Here is a 20670-nt window from a genome sequence, read left to right on the forward strand (position 1 = left end):
CCAGCCATGCAAGGTTAATTTTGTCGGCTCCCGCATAACGTGTATTACTCTACGATTATCTTCACTGACTTTTTAAAGGTTCAAGTGAAGAAAACACAAATAAGATAAACTTAAATAATGTCAAATTTAAATACGACCCATGTCTTAGTATTGCTTCCGATTTTTCGAAGATGTTTGACAAATCTTGGTCGGGACCAATCTCAATGAATCGAACCATGTGAACTGCTGCAGTCGGAGACGCACATTCAATTTTCCGATATTCTACGAAACTCTGATTAAAGCGGAATTAAATAGAATAGCCTACTGTAGTAGTAACGGCTCAATAAAACCAAAATACAACATTAGACCTTGAACTAAACCTATAGGAATATGTAAATTGCCTTTGACATAGAAAACTGTCGGGGAGTACACCAGTGGTGTGTAGCCTTCTCTGTTCGTCAAAACCAAACTCAGAATAGTCTCTTTAAGCAATTAACTTTAACGCATCCTTTTATGACCACCGTAACGACTGTTAATCAGAGATAAAACTAGAGTATTTGTAATTGAAAATGGGTTTAACTACATCTTACATTCCATGCAAGGACAAGATTTGTGCAAAGCCCAAAACATTTTTGTTTTTACTTTGTTGAAATAGCCAACATAACATGAGGGATGGCCTTGTGCTTAGTTTGTAAAATGAGTCACAGGCCGGATAATTTGCGTTGGCGAGCCGGATCTGGCCTTAGGTGGCCTATCCCTGGTTAAACGATATGATGTCGCCTTTTCAGCATCAACGTTAGGACGCCGCTGTTTTGGCACCAGACTGTTTGTCCTTTTGAGGGGTTATGGGTAGAATTTGGTTGGACTTATTGTTGGGGTTTGGGGTTAGGTAAAAGGTTATTTAGATATTATTCTGACGAGGTAAGGTGTTTTTCGACTACTAAATATAAGTCTTATTTTGGCCTTATTCCTAATTTGTTAATTTCTACCGTTGATGTTATTCTACTTTCGGTCTCATTGCTAGAGTCCTAGCAAGGTAATTAATAGAAAGCGTTTATTGGCGTTACAATTAGCGTTACTTTGATTTTGAACTTTTAGAAAACACAAAGGTGACAAACCTCACTATTAATACTGATACTGTATAATAAATGTCCCAAAACTTGCTGTAGGCTAATCAAAACGTGTTATGACAATTTCTCGTCCACATACCACCCACTAACCTTAGCATTGGTCTGATTGGAGTCGGGACTCGAGTCGATTAATTCTAAAGTCGAACTCGGATTGCTTTGAACAGACTACGCAGCCCTGCTTTAAAGTATAACTATGGGTGGTTGACGTTTGAAAGCTCACGGTCGTACTGGCAACATTTCTCGACTGCCACCATTTCTGCCGCTAGCGCTTTTTCGTTCCTCTTTCGCATAACGTTAAGAACGAAGCCGCAAATTATTCCGAGTATGAAAAAAATCGGCACCATGATCACGATGACGGTCGCAATGTTGCTCGGGACTCCGCATTCAAACGGCAAGTCTGTCGTGTTGTTGCTGAAGGTTGGCATCAGTTGTGTAAAGCCAACGTTTTGACTTTCAGTTGTCGTCCGCTCAAAGGCGGAACTTGATTTGTGGAACTTCGAGAGCATGGAGATGCGGCTCCCGGTCTACCTTTCAACCAAAAAAAGATGGTGACCAAGTTCTCAATAGAATATACAGCTTGTAAGATGACCAAACAGTCCATGACGTTCGATTTGAGAACGCTGAGGTGTCGTTCCAGACCTCGGAGACCGTAAAATGGGAAACTAAACTTCAGAACGGCCCTAAAACAAATGTAGACTTCATTAAAAGATCATTTCGGCTACTTATGCAGGATGCCTTCATCAAAACGACAAAAAAGGAGATAAAAAACAACGAAAAAAATCGAAAAGATTTTTTATACTATGCCAGGTAGCAGCAGAATATTGATAGAAGTATCTTATACGGATGCTAAGACAAATAATATCGCATTAAACTGTGTTAATAAGTTTTAACTTTAGACTACTTAGTTCGCACTACCTTCCCAGTGTTGTAATAACTTATGTCGCCCCATTTTTTTACTCAAGTCTTTTGGAGAAATGACTTGACCTGACCTAAGTCTTTTGAGATAAATGTTTGGGTTAAAATAAAGTGTTTTCATTGAGCAATTTCATCAACCAAGCACTATTTTTGTATAATTCGGTTATTTATTCTAATTTTCGCACAATTAGTTTGCTATTTGTTGTGATTTTGTTAACTTTTATGAGTTATTTCTTATATCTTGACAAGTTGACTAATTTTAATTTTTATGACAAGCACTTGGCGTGGAGTTTCCTTGCTTTAATAACGTCTTAACGTGTGCAACTGTGATTTGTTATTTCTTGAAAATACTTGTCTTAAACTTTAGAAATTCTACAAAAGACTTAACTTGGAACTTTTTGTTATTCTTCAAAGAACTTGACTGGAATTTGTACCATTATGTAATTACGTCATTACAACACTGCACCTACCTGATCATCATGTGGACAAGGGTATTCCTTTCCTTTACCGTTGTTCTTCTCACAACTCCTTGGATATTTCTATCGCCGGTGCAACATGTGCCAGCCAGGCATACGAGGCATACAATGAACGCGTGCAACAGAAAACCAATAAGCCAGGCCGAAAAACCAAGATTAAGCAAAAGGGAGTAGGTCAGCACCTTTAAACAAACAAAATGACATTTTTTCTGACAATATCAACACTTAATCGCTAATAGTGTGCCGACTGCTGATCTATTATTGGGACATATAAACAGAGTTTATGCCGTGAAGTAGGGTTGTAATGACATGAAGTCAATGACTTGCTTGATTGCACTCAAGTCACCGAAATTGACTGACCGAAGTCCTTTAGTCAAATGACTTGACTTAAAATTAAGTCATTTACAAAAACGACTATTCGTGGTATTAGTTTATAAATTTTGTATAAAACTCGTTTTCGTCCCTATAGACCAGGGGTTCTTAAACTAGGGTCAAATGGAGGGGATTAGGTCCGTTAACTAATTTCAGGGGGTCCATAAATCCAAATGAAAATACTAGTGTTTATTTAAAAAGTAATAAAATTAAAAAAAAGAGTTTTAATTAAAAATAAAACGTTTTACCACTGAGTGTTAGACTCCATTTTACTTAAATAATCAGCATATTTCTAAAAGGCTATTTGATTGTGACGTCAATTTATGACGTCATGTTTGAACATTTCTTGCATACCGGGGTTCACGAGAACCACGGAATATGTTTAGGGGTCCGCGGTGAAAAAAGTTTAAGAATAATAGACAAACATAATTTTTTAAATATAGGTCCTATACTACAAAACACAAATACGTGTGATCAAATATATCAGATCATAAAAAGCAGACTAAGTCATATCTACTTCATAGTTCTTTAAACTAAAAAAAAAACTTGACCACCGCTAAACAAAACAAATGTTACTTCAATAGAAAGTTAATTATGTGGCCACTTTAATACCTTACACTGAACCCCAATTAAGAAACACTTTCCTTGGAGATAAATGCACATGAAAAGTTTCTATAGCGTAAAACCCCCCACAGGCACCAAAAAATACTTTTCCATGTTCTTGCTTACGGCATTAACCATCGCAGTCGCACCCTGGATAGTATAGTGAAGGACTGGTAAAGTATGTAGAAGAGAGTTTCAACTTTGGATAGATCCTCAGGTTCTTCTGCCTTCACATCAACAAACACGTCAAAACTGCGAAGCGACATCGACAGTCCGCCCACAGATCCGAAGCAAGCAAGCACTGGAAACACAATTTGTTACCGATTCCAGCAACCGGTGATTGTAACAAGTCATTGTTTATTAACCAAGTCAGGTGTTTTAAAGGATGACAAGTCAAGTCCGAAGTTACCGGAACTTATTATTACAAAATCAAAAAAAAAATTGCCACCCGCCATTTCTGTCAAGAGCCAATTTTAAGTTTTCTTTCTTTACAGTGTTTATTCTTCAGTCTACTGTGTTGTGTTTACCCGTGATAATGTATCTTGTATGCTTGAATATATCGGCCCAATTAAGTCATTTACATCAACAAAAAATGTTAAACTGAGCGATATTTCGAAAAGCCAACATCAAAAAAGCTTTTATTGTAAGCAAATTATACTTTACGTCAGTGTCTCTCAACCTTTTTTCGCTGCGTCCCACAAGCAAATCGTAATTATAACAGAGAGGCGTTGGCCACCCATTTTTCTTCACTTAACTTTATGTAAGCGAACAAAACATAAGACATTACAATTAACAAGTTTCGACATAAATTAAGCCTGTAATAAAGATATTAAACTCGATTTAAAGCATTTTCTTACAACCAAATATTGTTATTTTTAGAAAAAAAAAAATTAAGATTAGCCATCTGTTCGTGTTGCTTTCCCAGTCAAATTTTCTTACATATCTTGTTCAGAAACAACTTCAGTATATTTAAACCGTGATCAACTGCAGCCAAATCAAACAGCGACGCAAACACTGCTTTAAATGAATCACAAATCCGTTACGTTCCAGTTTGAGCCAATAAAAACTGTTAAGCGTGCCATAGGGCAGGTAAATTTATATAAATATCCACTAACCTGTTATGGCTGACGCATGTCCAGTGGTTAGCATGATATATATTTGTAAGGTAAGTTGCGGTATTGCTTCAAAGTAGGTTTCAAATGAACGCATTGCCGTGATTCGCTTTTCTTCGTGTATCCACTGAGTAAAAAAATTACCGGCATAACATAATACGGCTCGCGGCTCATTTTTCACAACAAAGTAGAAATATCCCTCAATTGGATATTAGAATATGTTATTAAATAAATAACACTTGTAACTTGTAGGGCAATTTTATCCTGGCCCACTTTTACCAGCCTGTCTACTTTTACCAGCCTGTCTATTTAAACAATGATAGCCACAATTAATTGCCCGCCTTACCTCGTAAAGTTTAGTAGCACGCTTCAAGTGTATTGTTGTGAAGGTGAACTACAATACAAATTTACGCATAGGCCTAGGTATATTTCGAAATTTGAAAAAATGTGTATTTTACCCACTTTTAACCATAGGAGTTTGGCTTTTGTTAAGACCTAAACATTGATCTAAAAGTCGCACCTTTTTGTGGTAATATTTCTTTTTCTCTCCTTCTTTATCTTTTCTTCCAAAATAAATCATCCGCACAATTCTGTGGAAGAATAAAAGCTAAACGATGAAACAACGAACATGTCAAGGCGCACTAAATATATATTAGTATGTTTCAGAACATAGTTATGATTCGTGAAGACTACTCCATTGATATATGCCAGGCGTGGGCAAACTTTTTGGCTCGAGAGCCGCACCGTAGCACAATTGAGATTATAAGCCAAAACATAAAATCTAAAATAGTAAAAACAAAAGCGTTTTATCAATTTTAAAGTAGGCCTAGCATATATGTCCTCTTTTAGGAGGATTTGTCCTCTTTTCTCAAGAAAACTGAATGGTCCTCCGAGGACGCTCAAAACTGCCCAAACGTCCTTTTTTTAAGAATTTCAAATTAACAAGTTTTACGATCGTTAAAAATGATCATTCCTTGTTGGTAAAAGTTAAGGGAACCGCAAAAATTGATTTGTTGCATTTTTGTCTGTTTTTGTAACTTTCGCTTTGTTTTTGTAAACAAGTTTTTTTTTACTTGCCAAAAATGTCCTCTTTTTCCTGAAAATATGGTAGCCCTATTTTAAAGTGGCCAAAGAAACTGAGTTTTTATATATTGCATAAAAGATATGCAAAACGTAAAATATAGACCATAGAGTCTGCTCGCAAATGTACGTTGATGCAAATATCACAAACAACTTTCTTGCAAAACTTGTGGGTTTTTGGAATATTTGAATTAAGAGTTGCATAAAATTGAATCAGTGATTTGACTTCACTCATTTTCTTCATAGAGTCATAGGCGTGCAATTCTAAACTTGTAATGCGAGAGGCAGAAATCAGAAATTTCCATTGTAACGTAAAAGGCAGTTTAGCAACCTAAACCTGGCGCAGAAATGTGTTGTAGGGCAGCAACTACACTGCCGCGAGAAATTGAAAATTACTTGACCGCGAAGCCGGCAGGGCTGGTATGTAATTCAACTATGTAAATGTATGTATTCAACTATGTAAGCAATTTTATTATTATTTTTTATATTATTGCTTCAGGCTTCCGCGGGCAGTAGTTTGCCCACCTCTGATATATGCAATGCTCTCACCTGTAAATTATGCCAACTTGTAGCACATGAGCCACGATAAAAGCGTGGAAATGTAAGTTGTTCTGGCGAGTGTTGAGCCTTCTGTGTTTCCGCAAGGACTTTGATTCTTTCACTACTGAGTAAATCTACGTAAATCACAACCAAGCGAATTACATTGGATGAGGTCGGTGTCACTGTCATTAAACATTATAGCAAACAAGTAATTTTGAAATAACCTAAGGCCAAGTCGAGTCATTTTTAACAAACACCAAGTGAATTCCTATCCATATCCAGCAAGTGAATTGTAATACACGTAAACACCACAATATGCTCAAAATAGAGCTTATATAGGCCTACAACGTCTAATTTAACCAAAGGCCATTTGCCTAAACAAATTAGGCATGAATCATTTGTAGAGATAGATCGATATATCGGTTTACCGATAATATCGGCCGATATTTGACTTCTACCGATATATCGGTATCGGTAAATGTAGGCCGATACTTTGGCCGATATTTTAGTACGAAAATATGACATAATTTTTCCTGTACAACAAACAACTTTGTCAATTTTACATTTTGATTTTAGCATCCTGCCAAGTTAATATGCAAAATAATAGTTTAATAATTAATAAAGGTAAATAAACTAAAACATTATTTGGATTTTATTTTCTATGAGTTCAAGTTTTGAACATTTCCCAGGTATATAAAAAAATCGTTATCGGTATCGGGTATCGGTTGAAAAAATTGTAAAAAATCGGGTATCGGTCGATCTCTTGTCATTTGCCCAAAAGACTTAAGTCAAGCCATTTTACCAAAACGACCTAAGTCGAATCCAGTATTTAAAAAGAGTTCTGACTTGAATGCATTTAAATCTTGTGGAAGACCAAATTGGAAGCCAATGTTTTCAATTAGTTACCTGCATCATCAGAGACGGTGCCGCAGTAAAAAATAGAGTCAGTCCAAAATAGATCATGTTGTTTTCAAGATTGTTTGGGTTTCTGTAATAAGAGTACGCATTGAGAAGGTCGCTGCCCACGTCGAATATGTACATTCCTATGGAGACTGAAATAAAACACGCGGTTTCAATAAAACATGAAAAACATTGGTTTTTATAAAAGTGAATTATTTTTTAAACTTTTCGAGTTTGTTTAAAAACTCGCAGCGGTAATATTTTAGCAGTATTTGCAATGAGTCTTTTAGTAAAACACATGTACACAAATATGTGTGTTAACAACTGAAATCTAGCCCTTTTGAAGTTGCTTTTTCACCAACGATTGGCTTACATATCATTAGTATACTGAAAGCCATTGCAGACTCACCGAATCTGTCGATCAAGGATGCAAGCAGGGCAGAACACAACCAGCCTACAGTGAGGTTCGAACTCACGACCTCCGGTCAAGCCGGGACCGTCGCTCTACCAAGAGGAGCTAGTCGAGAAACAAGCTTTTACTATTAATAAAAACTTACCCAATGCTAAAAAGAGGTTGAAACTAGAAAACTCTCGTTTCTGCCGCTGAAAAAGCTTTTGATAAAGCCATTTCTAAAAAATAAAAACAAATCGAAGGGACACTTAAGTTTTGTGATTTATCAACGCAAAGTATTGCGTAGCGGCAAATCAAGGAAACTTTAATATTGAAATCCTATTTAAAACCTCTTGCTGTTTTGCAATTAATTATTTATAATCGGAATCCGACATTTTTAGCAGCGGTCTTGTGCCCAGTGTTGTAATGACTTAAGTCATTGACTTGACTTAAGTCACTGTTTTCTAATGCCTTGACTTGACTTAAGTATTTTGGGTAAATAACTTGACTTGGACTGATGTCAGTTTGTCAAATAAATTTTCAAGTTTTGCACATGAAACGCTTTTATAGCTCTATAATGAGTTTGTTTTATTTTTTAGTTGAGTTACTGCTCATACTCAAACGTATTTACCAATTTTAACAATTTAACAGTTTACTTTTATGTCAATGACTTGACTTGAAATTGACTTGCTCCCACAATGACTCGATTTGGGCAACCGGTGACTTGAACCGGCATTTGACTTGCAGACTTGACTTGGACTTAAGTTATGTTTCGATTAAGTGACTGTGCGTTAAGTCATTTTAAAATTACTTGTTTGCAACATTGCTTGTGTCTATCCCTAGCTGCTTTATTAAGTGAAACAAAAGTTAAAAAAACAGTAAATCGCTGTATTTCTTGTTCAAACTGATGAAGGCGAATCGTGGCTAATTATTCAATTAAAAATTGCTTATCTCGTGTTTTACAACAATTTTGTCTTCCTGTTTTACAAATTGCAAAATTACTTTCTGCCTGCGATACATGGCAAACATATGTTCGTTTATTAAACAAACATTTAATTTAGTATTTAACTACACTTTTTTAACTCTTATGTTTTAATGACCAAATTTTAGAATTTATCAAGCTCGATTAGACATTAGCCTATATAACACAAACTGAACTGAATCAAAGTTGTCCTTCGTTACATACCTTTCGACCTTTCTTTGATTTATTTTCTTCAACTTTAATGTTAGTGATCTCCACTGATTCGAGCTGGGGAGCCGGAGTCACCAAATCTGATGTGCATTCACGAACCAGCTCGCAAGATGAATTAGAGGTTAAGGCTGGATTCCTGATCGACGTTGAGTTGTCAATTATGCTACACAATCAAATGCTTTAAATAGTATTTTGAGACAAACCAAATATATCTCAATATTTAATTTTTAAATCCAAAAAGTCGACATCATCTTTATTAAGACGTTTTAATACCTGCTCATATCATCATCAGTTAACGTCTTTATCAAAATAATGTCGATCTACTCGACCTTTATGACTTTAAAACTCATTATTAAGCTACATCACAAATCCGTGCATAGTGTACCCAACACAATTATGTTTTGAAAGAAATTACAAGGCTATGTTAATTAGTAATATTGCAGGCATATTGAGTTGCCCAACGATTCAGTTGTAGCTCAAACGATCAATAGAATATTGTTTGTCATGGTAGTAGCCTAAATGAGAATAAAAATTAGCGATGCCTGGTATTTATCAAATCTTCCGATATTTAAAAGGTAGTATCGGTGCCGATCCGATATGAAATTTATATAAGCATATCAGCCATGGTTTTCCAGCTAACGTAACGCTTTCTACATAGAAAGGTTTGTCAAGAAATACTTTACAAAAACTGAAAGGTTTTAACAATAAAACAAGAAAATGGAAAAAACAACCAATTTTGCTGTAAAACATGTTTGACATTTAAGCGGAATGTTTGTAGTGCTGTAATTTTGTTTTTTGACTTTAGCAATAACTTGTAGTTGGTATCGTTTCAGACGGCGGTTAGTAGATTAAGGAACTGTTTTATAAATTCATTCTTACCTACATAGGCTCCGTTTGGTTTGGTCATTTTTAATTAGCACTGGCCAAATATAACGGAGAAAATCTAGAGCGTCGGCCGTAAATTAACCGATCAGGCCAAAGTAAGGCAAACAGTTTGATGAGAGGATTCATGTGATTGACGGTTACGCAAATAAAACACATTCGTTGCGGTCAAAGTGTGGCACTATAATAAGCGTTACAAATTACACGGTTGCAGGAAAACAAACGCAAGACAGACAAATAAATACTTCAGTCCGATATTGAAGTCTTTTAACTGTACAGTAATGGATTAGTAACGCAAAGTTATACAAGTAGATTCCTATCTTATTCAAACAAAATAAAAAACAACGTTGTTGAAACAGAAATAGCATCAGTTTAAGTTAAAGGCCAAACACTTAAAAAAGAACTTAAAAGGCAAGCTCCTAACGCGACAAGGTAGTAACATTAACTTAAGTAAGGACAACAACAATGTCATCTTGTGCTCAGTGACCTTTGACCGCAAGTAATAGAATGCATACCTGTTTTATCCGCGGCGAGGGTAAATGGTTTGTTTAAAGGTTGTTTCCACTTTATAAGACGCTAACGCGAGGCACAAACGCTAACATCAGCCAATTCCAACACATTCGTCACGCTCAAAGTGTGGCAATAAACTAAGCTTTACAAAGTTACAGTAGCAGAAAAACACATGAAAACCAGTTCGACCGCGACGAGCGTAAGGAACTGACGACCTCGACCAAACCACGAAACACTCTTTACGCACCTAATTAGCAGACTAAAGGTTGTCCACACTAGAAGTAGACCCCAGGCACAAAGTGTTACTAGCATAAGCCAGTGAATAAACAACGCGTCGGCTGCCTTACGACAAATTTCTCACTTCTAACAGTTAACGTTCACGTTAAAATATTTCAACATTCCGATACGGGTTGCTTTTCCGCGACGGAATGAGTGAAAGCGTTATTTACACTTTAGATGCCGACGTTTTCTGTTAACGCATAACGTGTCTATTGTGTACCAACCTATGGTGTAGTAAGTTCTGGCTGACATTGATTTAGGCCTTAGGGCAGGGATGTCCAACCCGCGGCCCGCCTGATGTTTACGTGCGGCCCACCACTTATTCTCAATTTCAGTAGCCTTTATTTAAAACAACTGTTTATACTATTACTAAAATGTGCAAAAAGCGCTATATTTGATGTAGACATAATTTAAGAATTTCTGAGACTATAATCGAGTCTAATGTCGCATTTCAACATCTATCGAACACTTGAGGACGCATCATTGTTAAGCAACATGTTGTGTGTTTTATAAATGGTGTCGTACCATGGCATGGTACGGCATGTTAACTCAATCTTTCGCTTTTCGTGCAATTAGAACTTCACTTTCCCGGGGTTAATTCTTGCGTATTTGCGCAAAAGTTCTATCTGGAAAAGCGGGTGTTTACAAGTAAAGTTGTTTAAGGACGTCACGCAATGACGTAACTTATGACGTCACCCCTTTAATTTTATGGGATTTGCGGCCCATCGAAAATTTTAAAGTGGCAATGCGGCCCATTTTGCTACAAGGTTGGACATCCCTGCCTTAGGGCCTTGTCTTGCTTACACTATCCCTGACAAAGTTTGCCAAATGTGTACTTGAAATTCTGCTAGCCTACCTGAAAACTCTGGGGCGTTTTATTTGTTTGGAAAATCGCTAACCTCAATTCTGAACATGAGATTTTAATTCCATCATTGCTAACTTCAGACGATGTTGGTCCGCATTTTGTTTCCTCCGCTAAAAGCAATCGGGATTCCTTTGCACTTGTTTCAGGTTCTGAGTTGTTTTGATCAACGATTTGCGACATATTTGAAAAGCCGAACCTTGAGAAAGCGCTTAACTTAGCGTTTTACTGGCTATTTAAGCCATTTTTGCAGTCTTGACTGTACACCTAGCTAGCTTAAAACTAGACCCACTGTCTCTATGTACTTAGTTTTTATCTGAACGCTCGCCCACCATATATTGTTGACACAAAATCCACTATGTTGACTGAGTACGGGACTTTTAAGACAGGGCTCGAAATTAAATTTTGTGTCGTTTTTGCAAAGCAAATGGAACGCTTCGTTTGATGTAATTTAACCACGAAAACCTCAATGAAGAAAATAAAACGTTGTTTGCTGTTTAGCAAAAGTATGTATAAGGACATTATTGTTTTGTAGAAAGTGTTAAGTGCGATTTTTTATTTTATATGCCGCAAACTTAAAACTCTAAGAACCACTGCGATATTTGTTCAGCCATGACAAAGTGTTTTCAAAATACATGTAGCGTTCTTGGTGCGACGCTAGAACAAGTACATTTACCAATGAATGACACAATGCTACAAAAATCAATAGTAAACAGTTTCTGTCAAGATGTCAAATAAGTACTGTCAAGTACTATATTTAGCAGTGTTGTAATGACCCGACTTAAGTGGACCTAAGTCACTATTTTTATAAGACTTTACAAGACTTAAGTCTTTTGGGAAAAATAAGTGGACTTGTTTACATTTGAAAGCTCGCAGTCGCACTGGCAACATTTCTCGACTGCCACCATCTTTGCCGCCAGCGCTTTTTCGTTCCTCTTTCGCATAACGTTAAGAACGAAGCCGCAAATTATTCCGAGTATGAAAAAAATCGGCACCATGATCGCGATGACGGTCGCAATGTTGCTCGGGACTCCGCATTCAAACGGCAAGTCTGTCGTGTTGTTGCTGAAGGTTGGCATCAGTTGTGTAAAGCCAACGTTTTGACTTTCAGTTGTCGTGCCGCTCAAAGGCGGAACTTTTGTTGAGTTGCCAGCGCACGAGTTTGCGGCTCCCGGTCTATTTCCAAACCAAATCGTTGCGATGACGCAGTTCTCCAGGAAATAGACAGCTTGTAAGGCGGCCAAGCAGCCCAGGATGTTTTCGTTGAGCTCACGAAGGTCTTCCCGACCTCGAAGTCCGAAAAATGGAAAGCTGAATTTCAGAACGACCCTAAAAAGAAATGGCCCAGGTTAAAATGCTCCTGTACAAATGGTTGGTTATAGTACAATATTCATTCAACTTTTTCTATATATACTTTTTTATATATATATATAATCAATAATCATCTATTTTGTCTAACGCTTTCGTTGTACACATAACTTCATATTTAAGGGGATACGCAGTGCCATATCTTTGATTAAAAGACACAAATGTATTTGGCACCTGTGATCTATAGCCCATTTGATTTCGTTTTTCGGTCAGCGAAATGTTACAGTGTGTTGTACCTCACAAAACTCAGGCAGAATTAAAAAAAGAAAAAATATCGCGTCGCGGCGGTTGAACAGTAACCAATTTCATTTTCGGCTATAACATGCGGCTTCAGCAAACTTAAGGTACAACACATATTAGTGATTTGCAGGTGACAGCTTGATGGCTTGAATTAAAATTAGACCGTTGCGTCTTCCCTGTTTATAATGGCATAAGTTCATGCTGGTCATTTGGTCGATTAAGTTCAGACACAACACACTACATTGCTTTTTAGGTTGTAAATTAATTTTGCATTGTACACTGTTTAAACTTAACCGAACCATTTGTGGGAATTTTAGTTTAAGAATACGTGGACGTTAGTTTGATTTTTCAGAGTCATAAAGACAATTTCGATAATTTGTACAACGTCTGTCGATAAAATGCCGCTTCCACATCCTTTTATAGTTTTACCCTTTTTTGGGAAAGGTATTTAGTGCCCCTATTTAACCTGAGCGACGCCGGATATTTCGTAACATTTAAAATATTTAAGTGACGTATTAGGTTTTTGATCAAACAGCCGTACTTTTGGCCCAAAATATCGGTAAATTGACGAACCCGATCGTCATTTCGGCGATTACTTCTTGCTCCTCTTTCGGCGCATGCATTTCTTTCATTTTTATTCCCTTGTAACTTCTTGGGTCGCCGATGCAACATTTACCGGCCATACTTAGCAACGCGGCGTGCACCAACAAACCCAGGAAGCAGGCCGCAAAACCAAGATCAAGCAGAAGGGAATAAATCAGAACCTTCACACAAACAAAAAGACGGTTTATTTGGTTGAAATAAACGGTTATTCATATAGCTGAAAACCACGCATATCTTTGGACACCAAAAAAGTTTGGGTGACGTGATGTTCTTGAAAAATGTGTCGTTAGTGCAGTGCAGTTCAAAAAAAAAATTTCGTTAAATGTTTGCACGTTGCTCCATGTAATTAAATGGTTAAGAATCATTAAAAAATGCATTTACGTATTTCCAATAGATAAGAACATATAGTTTGTTAAGCATGACTTTATCACCTCCCGAACCGCGGCTCTACTCCCTTTCATGCCCTGCCTCTGCCATAAAGCATTTCACCATAGTAAAGGAGTAGTGAAGTAAAGGTAAGCATGTAGTTTCTATAGCATGCGAACTTTATCCCATGTTCTTGCTTACGGCATTAACCATCGCACCCTGGATAGTATAGTGAAGGACTGGTAAAGCATGTAGAAGAGAGTTTCAGCTTTGGATAGATCTTCAGGTTCTTCTGCCTTCACATCAACAAACACGTCAAAACTGCGAAGTGACATCGACAGCCCGCCCACAGAACCGAAGCAAGCCAGCACTGGAAACACAATTTATAAAGTAATGCCACGAACAGCATAACCAGCATTCTAAACAAATCAATATGAAACAACCTATGTACCAGAACAGTCATTTAAAAAATAACTTAAGTTAAGTCAAGTTGTAAGATAAAAAGTCAAGTTCCAAATCCAAATAATTAGTGGTCCAAGTCAAAGTAATTTACATCAACATAAAATGGGTTAACCCAAGCAATATTTCGATGTGCATATAGTAACAAATTCCTTATCGTGCAAAAAAAAAATTGGCCAAATAACTTTTTATAAAATTATTTATCTTAATTTTTGCACCTTAAACAATTCAATTGATATGGTGCGTTTTTGTTATGTAGGCTATAGTTGAGTTATTGCCCATAATCGGCAGATTTAACAATTTGAAATATATTTTATTTAAAACAGGTTCCTCTGGCAATATATATTATTTTCTACCAACGTTTCGGCTTACTATCCGGCAAGCCTTCGTCAGGGACGGACACACAAAGCCAACAAGACACAAATTGCGCGTTGTCTTATCGCTTTATATTTTGAACGTTGTTTTATTGCTGTGAATTTTGAACGCGTCTCGCACATTTTTATCACCTTTTTTCTTATTGTGATTTTACTTTGTGTCTTGTTGGCTTTGTGTGTCAGTCCCTGACGAAGGCTTGCCGGATAGTAAGCCGAAACGTTGGTAGAAAATAATATATATTGCCAGAGGAACCTGTTTTAAATATACTATGCCTGGTAGCAACAGCATATTTATTGAAATATATTTAATGTTTAATATTTTATGTTGACTTGCTTTAAATTCGACTTGATTCGGACTTGAACTTAAGTCATTTTGAAATTACTTGTTTACAACACTGTTTAATATATTATAAATATCCACTTACCTGTTATGGCTGACGCTTGTCCAGTCGTTAGCATGATATATATTTGTAAGGTAAGTTGCGGTATTGCTTCAAAGTAGGTTTCAAATAAACGCATTGCCGTGATTCGTTTCTCTTCGTTTATCCACTGAGTAAAAAGTAAAACGGCAATAATACACATGGGCAAAATACGGCTTGCTAAGCAATTTAATCCGGCACGCGTAATTTTCTATAACAATACTTTAAGTAAAAATAACCCTTTTCATTTCTTTTCTTTAGGAATGTTTCAAAAATGTTCAATAAGTTACACTTGTTAAGCGCCATCTAATTTTTATTACTCTTACCAGCTTTTCGAAAAATGCTTTTTTTAAAACCACTTACTATATTGCATATTTCAAATCCTATTTTTGACCCGACCCTCCAAGAAGATTGCACAAAGTTGCGTCATACCGTGACGTCATAAAGTTACATCAAAGTTGTGACGTCACAAAGTTGTATCAAAACGAAACGTCATAAAAAGTGGGGTCGATGGGACTAGATGAGAGGCACGACGCCTTTGGGCCCAAACCATTTTACAAAATAGGCTCAAACATACTAGAAACATTATTAAATTCGCGCAATATTTTACATTTAAATAGTTAAATAAAGCTAATGATACACATATATATATATATATAATATATAGCCTGCTAATAAGACATTTTGGTGTTATAAAATAGAAGTAAAATATTGACTCAAAAGTCGCACCTTCTTGTGGTAATATTTCTTTTTCTCTCCTTCTTTATCTTTTCTTCCTAAATAAATCATCCGCACAATTCTGTGGAAGAGTAAAAAACTTCATGATTAGGAAGGCTTATAAAACTCAAGAATTGCAATCTTTTGCATTTCATGGGCTAAGCACTTGTTTTTCACGTTTAGGCTATATGAAGCAAAAGAGGATTTAATGCTTATTTAAAGACACTTTTTGAAATAAAGTCTTTTTTTTTCATAGAATTGCGAAAATATATTTTCCATAGGACTGCATATATTGTTTTCATTAAAATATTTTCCAGTAAGTGACTTATAATTTGCCATTAATATACGGCTAAAAAGCTTAAGATTTTACAGAGATTATGAACTCTCTAATCAATTTACAGGTGGCCTACTGTTTTTCTTACCTGTAAATTATGCCAACTTGTAGCACATGAGCCACGATAAAAGCGTGGAAATGCAAGTTGTTCTTGCGAGTGTTGCGCCTTTTATGTTTCCGCAGAGACTTTGATTCTTTCACTACTGAGTAAATCTACGTAAACACAACCAAATAAGTTACATTGGGTAGGGTTGATAAACCGTTTAGCACGTCTCACGTGGCATACCAGAGGAAAATGTGCTGGCACAGTAGTTAAATCAAAACTTTATTTTGTGCTCAGTTCGGTTAGGCTTGATAACCGCTGAGAAAAAAAAAACGAAACTTTATTTAGAAATAACATAAAAAACTGTTGCTTTTAGAGGCCCGTTTACACTACAGCTGCACTGAGCAGAGCAAAGCGTTATTTGCATTTAAATTCAATTGTGGCGAGCTATTCACGCTTTGCTAAACTCAAGCCCAGTGCAGCTATAGAAAAACGTTACGTTTAGAGCGATTTTTACGCCCAGCGCAGCTCAGTGCAGCTGTAGTGTAAACGGGCCTTAAGAGTCTGTTCAAAAATAATGATGATCGTTCTCATCCTATAAAATACCTTAAAAAATACTTGTTGTCATAGATTGAATGACTAAGATTGATTGCCATTCTTTGTACTACGAAAGTAACTAGCTCGTTTTACCTTAATTTGAGCGAGTGATGAAGTTATATTGCGTTTATGTTCTGTGCCTAAAAAATTGTTTTACGAACGCTTTCAACTAATACCTGCATCATCAGAGACGGTGCCGCAGTAAAAAATAGAGTCAGTCCAAAATAGATCATGTTGTTTTCAAGATTGTTTGAGTTTCGGTAATAAGAGTAAGCATTGAGAAGGTCACTGCCGACGTCGAATATGTACATTCCTATGGAGACTGCAAAACAAGACAACAAAAGCTTTTTAGGTAAACCGTTTGCAGTTTGGGGAAAACTTGCTTGCCATAATTTTGTGATAGTATTCAAAGTTAGCATATTACAAATAAACTTACCCAGTCCTAAAAACAGGTTAAATCCAGAAAACTCTCTTTTCTGTCGTTCAAAAAGTTTTTGATAAAGCCAGTTCTAAAAAATATAAATACATTATGGGTTACTTGAAAAAATGGAATTTTCAACACAAGGCATTCCGTATCAACAAAAGCAAGTATCTTCCTTTTTGGAACCTTAATTAAAGCTTTGTGCAGTCTTCAAGTAAGTCAAGTTCCAGCCCAAGTCATCATTTGCCCAAGTCAACTCCAAATCAAGTCATTAATATAAAAATAAAATGTTAAAATATTAAAATAGGTGAACTCTTTCGATTACGACAACAATTCAACTTAAAAAATAACCAAAACCAATACATAAAAAGGTAATTGGGTCTAAGTGTAAAAAATTGCAAAAATTACCCTATTCCATATAATAAATCGTAATAGAAAACACTTAATTTGAACCTGACTCGAGAGTCCAAGTCGAGTCATCTGCCATAAATATTTAGGTCGAGTAAAGTCATATTCAGGGACTCCGGAGAGGGAGGAGGGGCGCGGGAGGGCAAGCGCCCCTCCTGCCCTTTGCTAAGGGGCGCAAGCGGGGTGGCAAAAGTTCCCTTTTTATGAAAAAAGAGCTACGGAAATATGCAAAGAAATTCGTAAAATGACATGGTTGACATTTGTTAAAACATTTTTGGTACCATTTAAAGCCAACCGCTACGCTCGCCTAAGGTCTATGTTGCCCTTACCCAAAAAGTCGCCCCCCTTGCCCTGAAATCGCTCCGGCGTCCCTGGCCATATTTCCGAGTCAAGTCAATGCATATCTGTTTAATGATGCCTGGCAAAAAATACGTTCTTAAAGTTTAAACAATGATCTAGTATTTTTATTTCAAAACTCAAAGTTTTAACTAAAGATGTTTTGTGATTATGTTATGCTCATTGGACCTTACAAATGCCAAACTAACACGAATTCGGCGAAAAAACAAGGGCATGTCTTTAGAAATACCTTTCGATCTTTCTTTGATTTATTTTCGTCAACTTTAATGTTAGTGATCTCCACTGATTGGAGCTGGGGCGCCGGGGTCACTAAATCCAATGTGCATTCACGAACCAGCTCGCAAGATGAATTAGAGGTTAAAGCTGGATTCCCATTTGACATGGAGTTGTCCACTACACTACACAATCAATGGCTTTAAATAGTTTGTATTACCATGATGGTTGGAAGTTGTAGTTGAACGCAGTAAGAATATCAAAGTCTGTGACATACTTTTATTGTAATCACATCTTTAAGGTTATTCCGTATGCAGTACTATTTTTGATAAACTAATTTCAATCGTTAAATTTCGTGGAATAGATAGGCTAACTGTTTAGAAATATTAGGATTATCTTTTCTACAAAAACTATTAACTACATCCATTAACTGATGTGTCTTTATACCAATAATAAAATATGTATATGTTTTAAAATATCGATAAAAATATATCTTAAAGATAACTGTATGTGATGAGTATATGAAAATTTGCTTAGCGCGCTTAGCAAGTGGCTGCTATACCTCTTACGAGCGTGCTAGACCTAGCAATAAAAACCTAGTGGGTCATTTTAAGTTTTTCAGACAAATGCGCTTGCTCACTTAGGATTAATACGGGTTTATGGTTACGAAAATAAAACACATTAATTACGATCAAGCGTGGCGAAACACACAGTTGCTATTGCAGGAAAAGCAAGGCAAGTTCTGTGATATTTTAGAAACTAACGACCTTGGTGAAAGCTTTACAACTAAGATATTTCATTACTTTGCGATAAATTGCGTTAATGTATGCCTTAGGTGTCGACTATTTCCGTTAACGCATAACGTGTCTATTCTGTACCAACCTATGGTGTAGTAAGTTGTCGCTAACATTGATTTAAAGGCCGTCTGGCTTGCATTTTTCTTGACGAAATTGCCTGAAATTGCGCCCAAATTCGGGTTAGTTCACCAAAAATCTTTTGTTGTATTTTATTTTTTTAGAAAATCACTCACCTGATTTCTAAACAGCATTTCTTATTTCCATCATTGCTAATTTCACACGACGTTGAATCGCACTTTGTTTCCTCATGTAAAAGCATTCGGGATTCGTTTGCACTTGTTTCAGTTCCTGAGTCGTTTTGCTCAAATATTTGCGACATATTTGCAAATAAACCTTGAAATAGCGGATATCTTATCGCTTATTGACGTTCTAAGCCATTTTTGCACTCGCAACTGTACTGGTGACTCTGGTCTAGTGGTTACTGCTCAAAACTAAAAGTTAGCAACTGACTATGTTTGCCTTTTTTCCGTCTCAACGCCCGCCCGACGCGATTGTTGACACACAATCCTTATTGTTGACCGAGTAGCCTATATAAGGGACTTTCCAGACAGTGCTCGAAATAGAATTTAGAATGATTTTTGCACCCTTCCAAAAGCAATTGTATTATTACCTTTCATGCCATATTGTAACCGAGCAAAACTTTAACATGAATGTGCGCGGTGCACAGTATGACCGCAGTTGTGTTGAAATTACTTCTTTTGTCAAGTCTTTGTCAAGTCATTTGAGAAATAACTTAAATCCAAGTCAAATCCAAATAAATAACAAGTCAAATACCAGTCTTTAGTTACCCAACTCAAGTCCCCTACTTCCAATATGAAGAATTTACCAAAAGTACTGCTTTAGCCTTTTCGCTCCAGTGCACACCGATATAAAGCTGGAACGCCATTTATGCGTTATATGTGACTTCCCGAGACCGAAAGTAACTTCAGCTAGTAAGCACTTCTCAGCATCAGTATACGGCACGCAGTTCCTGCCATTGTAAGAATTCCTAGATGACTTGTGGTTCCTCTTTTCAGCACCTTATAGTTTTAACATAGCACGCTCAAAATACCCTTGGCGCGCCGAGATTTTTTATAGGACAATATTTCCTAAAGTTGTGCCGCTAATAAGCTGAAATTTTTATGCACTCCTTGTATTGGCTTTAGCAACCCAGCAAAAGCGAAAAATATTAAAAAAATATTATTATTCATAGGCCTACAAAAAAATGATTATTACCATTTTTCGCCAAATGTGTGATTGCTGGATTGTTAAAGACAATACAAGGAGTGTATCAAACTAAAGTTTTAGTTTCAGTTCATTTTTCATTGATGACGTTGCCAAAGGTAACCAATTTAAAATTAAAAACAACTTTAAAAAGCATAATAATAAAAGGTTTTTTTAATTTACAAGATGAAGGGGAAATTAATATAGGTTGGGACTAGACATGTTTTACTTCGAGGTCCCAAGTAAACTACAAACGAAACGAATTGTTGCAACTCGTTACTTTACTCTTGACTCGGATAGAATTCATTGCTTTTTGTGCATATTTTGTGACTCACACGTTCAACATGTTTTGAACTGAACTGTAACCTTTTTCGCATTCTAGGACCTTTTTCGGTATGGCCCGAGGTCGTGAGTTCGAACCTCACTGCAGACTAGTTGGTTTTCTAGCCTGCCTTGCTTGCATCATTT

The 20670-nt window shown here is 36.5% G+C and overlaps 3 protein-coding genes across 3 annotated transcripts; all 3 read right to left on the reverse strand.

Moving 5' to 3' along the window:
* Positions 1-4585: 4585 nt before the first annotated feature.
* Positions 4586-11406, reverse strand: LOC146134573 (XK-related protein 4-like). Its single transcript, XM_083397842.1, has 8 exons — positions 11261-11406; positions 8685-8826; positions 7665-7737; positions 7114-7259; positions 6217-6341; positions 5108-5177; positions 4934-4981; positions 4586-4714 (listed from the first exon to the last, which is right to left on the reverse strand). The coding sequence occupies exons 1-8, from the start codon at positions 11404-11406 to the stop codon at positions 4586-4588; spliced, it is 879 nt and encodes a 292-aa protein (XP_083253968.1).
* A 295-nt stretch (positions 11407-11701) lies between these two features.
* On the reverse strand, positions 11702-17053 carry LOC146134574 (XK-related protein 6-like). Its single transcript, XM_083397464.1, has 7 exons — positions 16920-17053; positions 16192-16316; positions 15782-15851; positions 15059-15182; positions 14019-14170; positions 13405-13595; positions 11702-12552 (listed from the first exon to the last, which is right to left on the reverse strand). Exons 1-7 carry the CDS (start codon positions 16974-16976, stop codon positions 12048-12050), a joined length of 1224 nt encoding a protein of 407 aa, XP_083253590.1. The 5' UTR covers positions 16977-17053; the 3' UTR covers positions 11702-12047.
* Positions 17029-19404, reverse strand: LOC146134575 (uncharacterized). The gene is made up of 4 exons (XM_083397843.1): positions 19173-19404; positions 18159-18327; positions 17180-17252; positions 17029-17087 (listed from the first exon to the last, which is right to left on the reverse strand). Exons 1-4 carry the CDS (start codon positions 19316-19318, stop codon positions 17029-17031), a joined length of 447 nt encoding a protein of 148 aa, XP_083253969.1. The 5' UTR covers positions 19319-19404.
* Positions 19405-20670: the final 1266 nt, after the last annotated feature.

This window comes from Ascidiella aspersa, chromosome 9, assembly GCF_963924565.1.
Source record: "Ascidiella aspersa chromosome 9, kaAscAspe10.2, whole genome shotgun sequence".
Taxonomy (NCBI): Eukaryota; Metazoa; Chordata; class Ascidiacea; order Phlebobranchia; family Ascidiidae; genus Ascidiella; species Ascidiella aspersa.

Bases quoted from the DNA above. Each gene is read 5' to 3' on its own strand.
- LOC146134574 (XM_083397464.1), bottom strand. From the start codon at position 16,976: ATGATCTATTTTGGACTGACTCTATTTTTTACTGCGGCACCGTCTCTG. The intron at 13,596-14,018 runs GTGCGATGGTTA...GTTTGTGTGAAG, and splicing joins CCTTCACTATACTATCCAGG to GTTCTGATTTATTCCCTTCT. The intron at 12,553-13,404 runs GTTCGTCAATTT...ATTTCTTTTTAG, and splicing joins ATCGCCGAAATGACGATCGG to GGTCGTTCTGAAATTCAGCT.
- LOC146134575 (XM_083397843.1), bottom strand. From the start codon at position 19,318: ATGTCGCAAATATTTGAGCAAAACGACTCAGGAACTGAAACAAGTGCA. The intron at 18,328-19,172 runs GTGAGTGATTTT...TTGATTGTGTAG, and splicing joins AAATGCTGTTTAGAAATCAG to TGTAGTGGACAACTCCATGT. The intron at 17,088-17,179 runs GTAAGTTTATTT...TTACCTAAAAAG, and splicing joins TAACCTGTTTTTAGGACTGG to CTTTTGTTGTCTTGTTTTGC.
- LOC146134573 (XM_083397842.1), bottom strand. From the start codon at position 11,406: ATGTCGCAAATCGTTGATCAAAACAACTCAGAACCTGAAACAAGTGCA. The intron at 5,178-6,216 runs GTGAGAGCATTG...ATTCTTCCACAG, and splicing joins CAAGTTGGCATAATTTACAG to AATTGTGCGGATGATTTATT. The intron at 4,715-4,933 runs GTAAGGCGGGCA...TTTTTTACTCAG, and splicing joins GTGCTACTAAACTTTACGAG to TGGATACACGAAGAAAAGCG.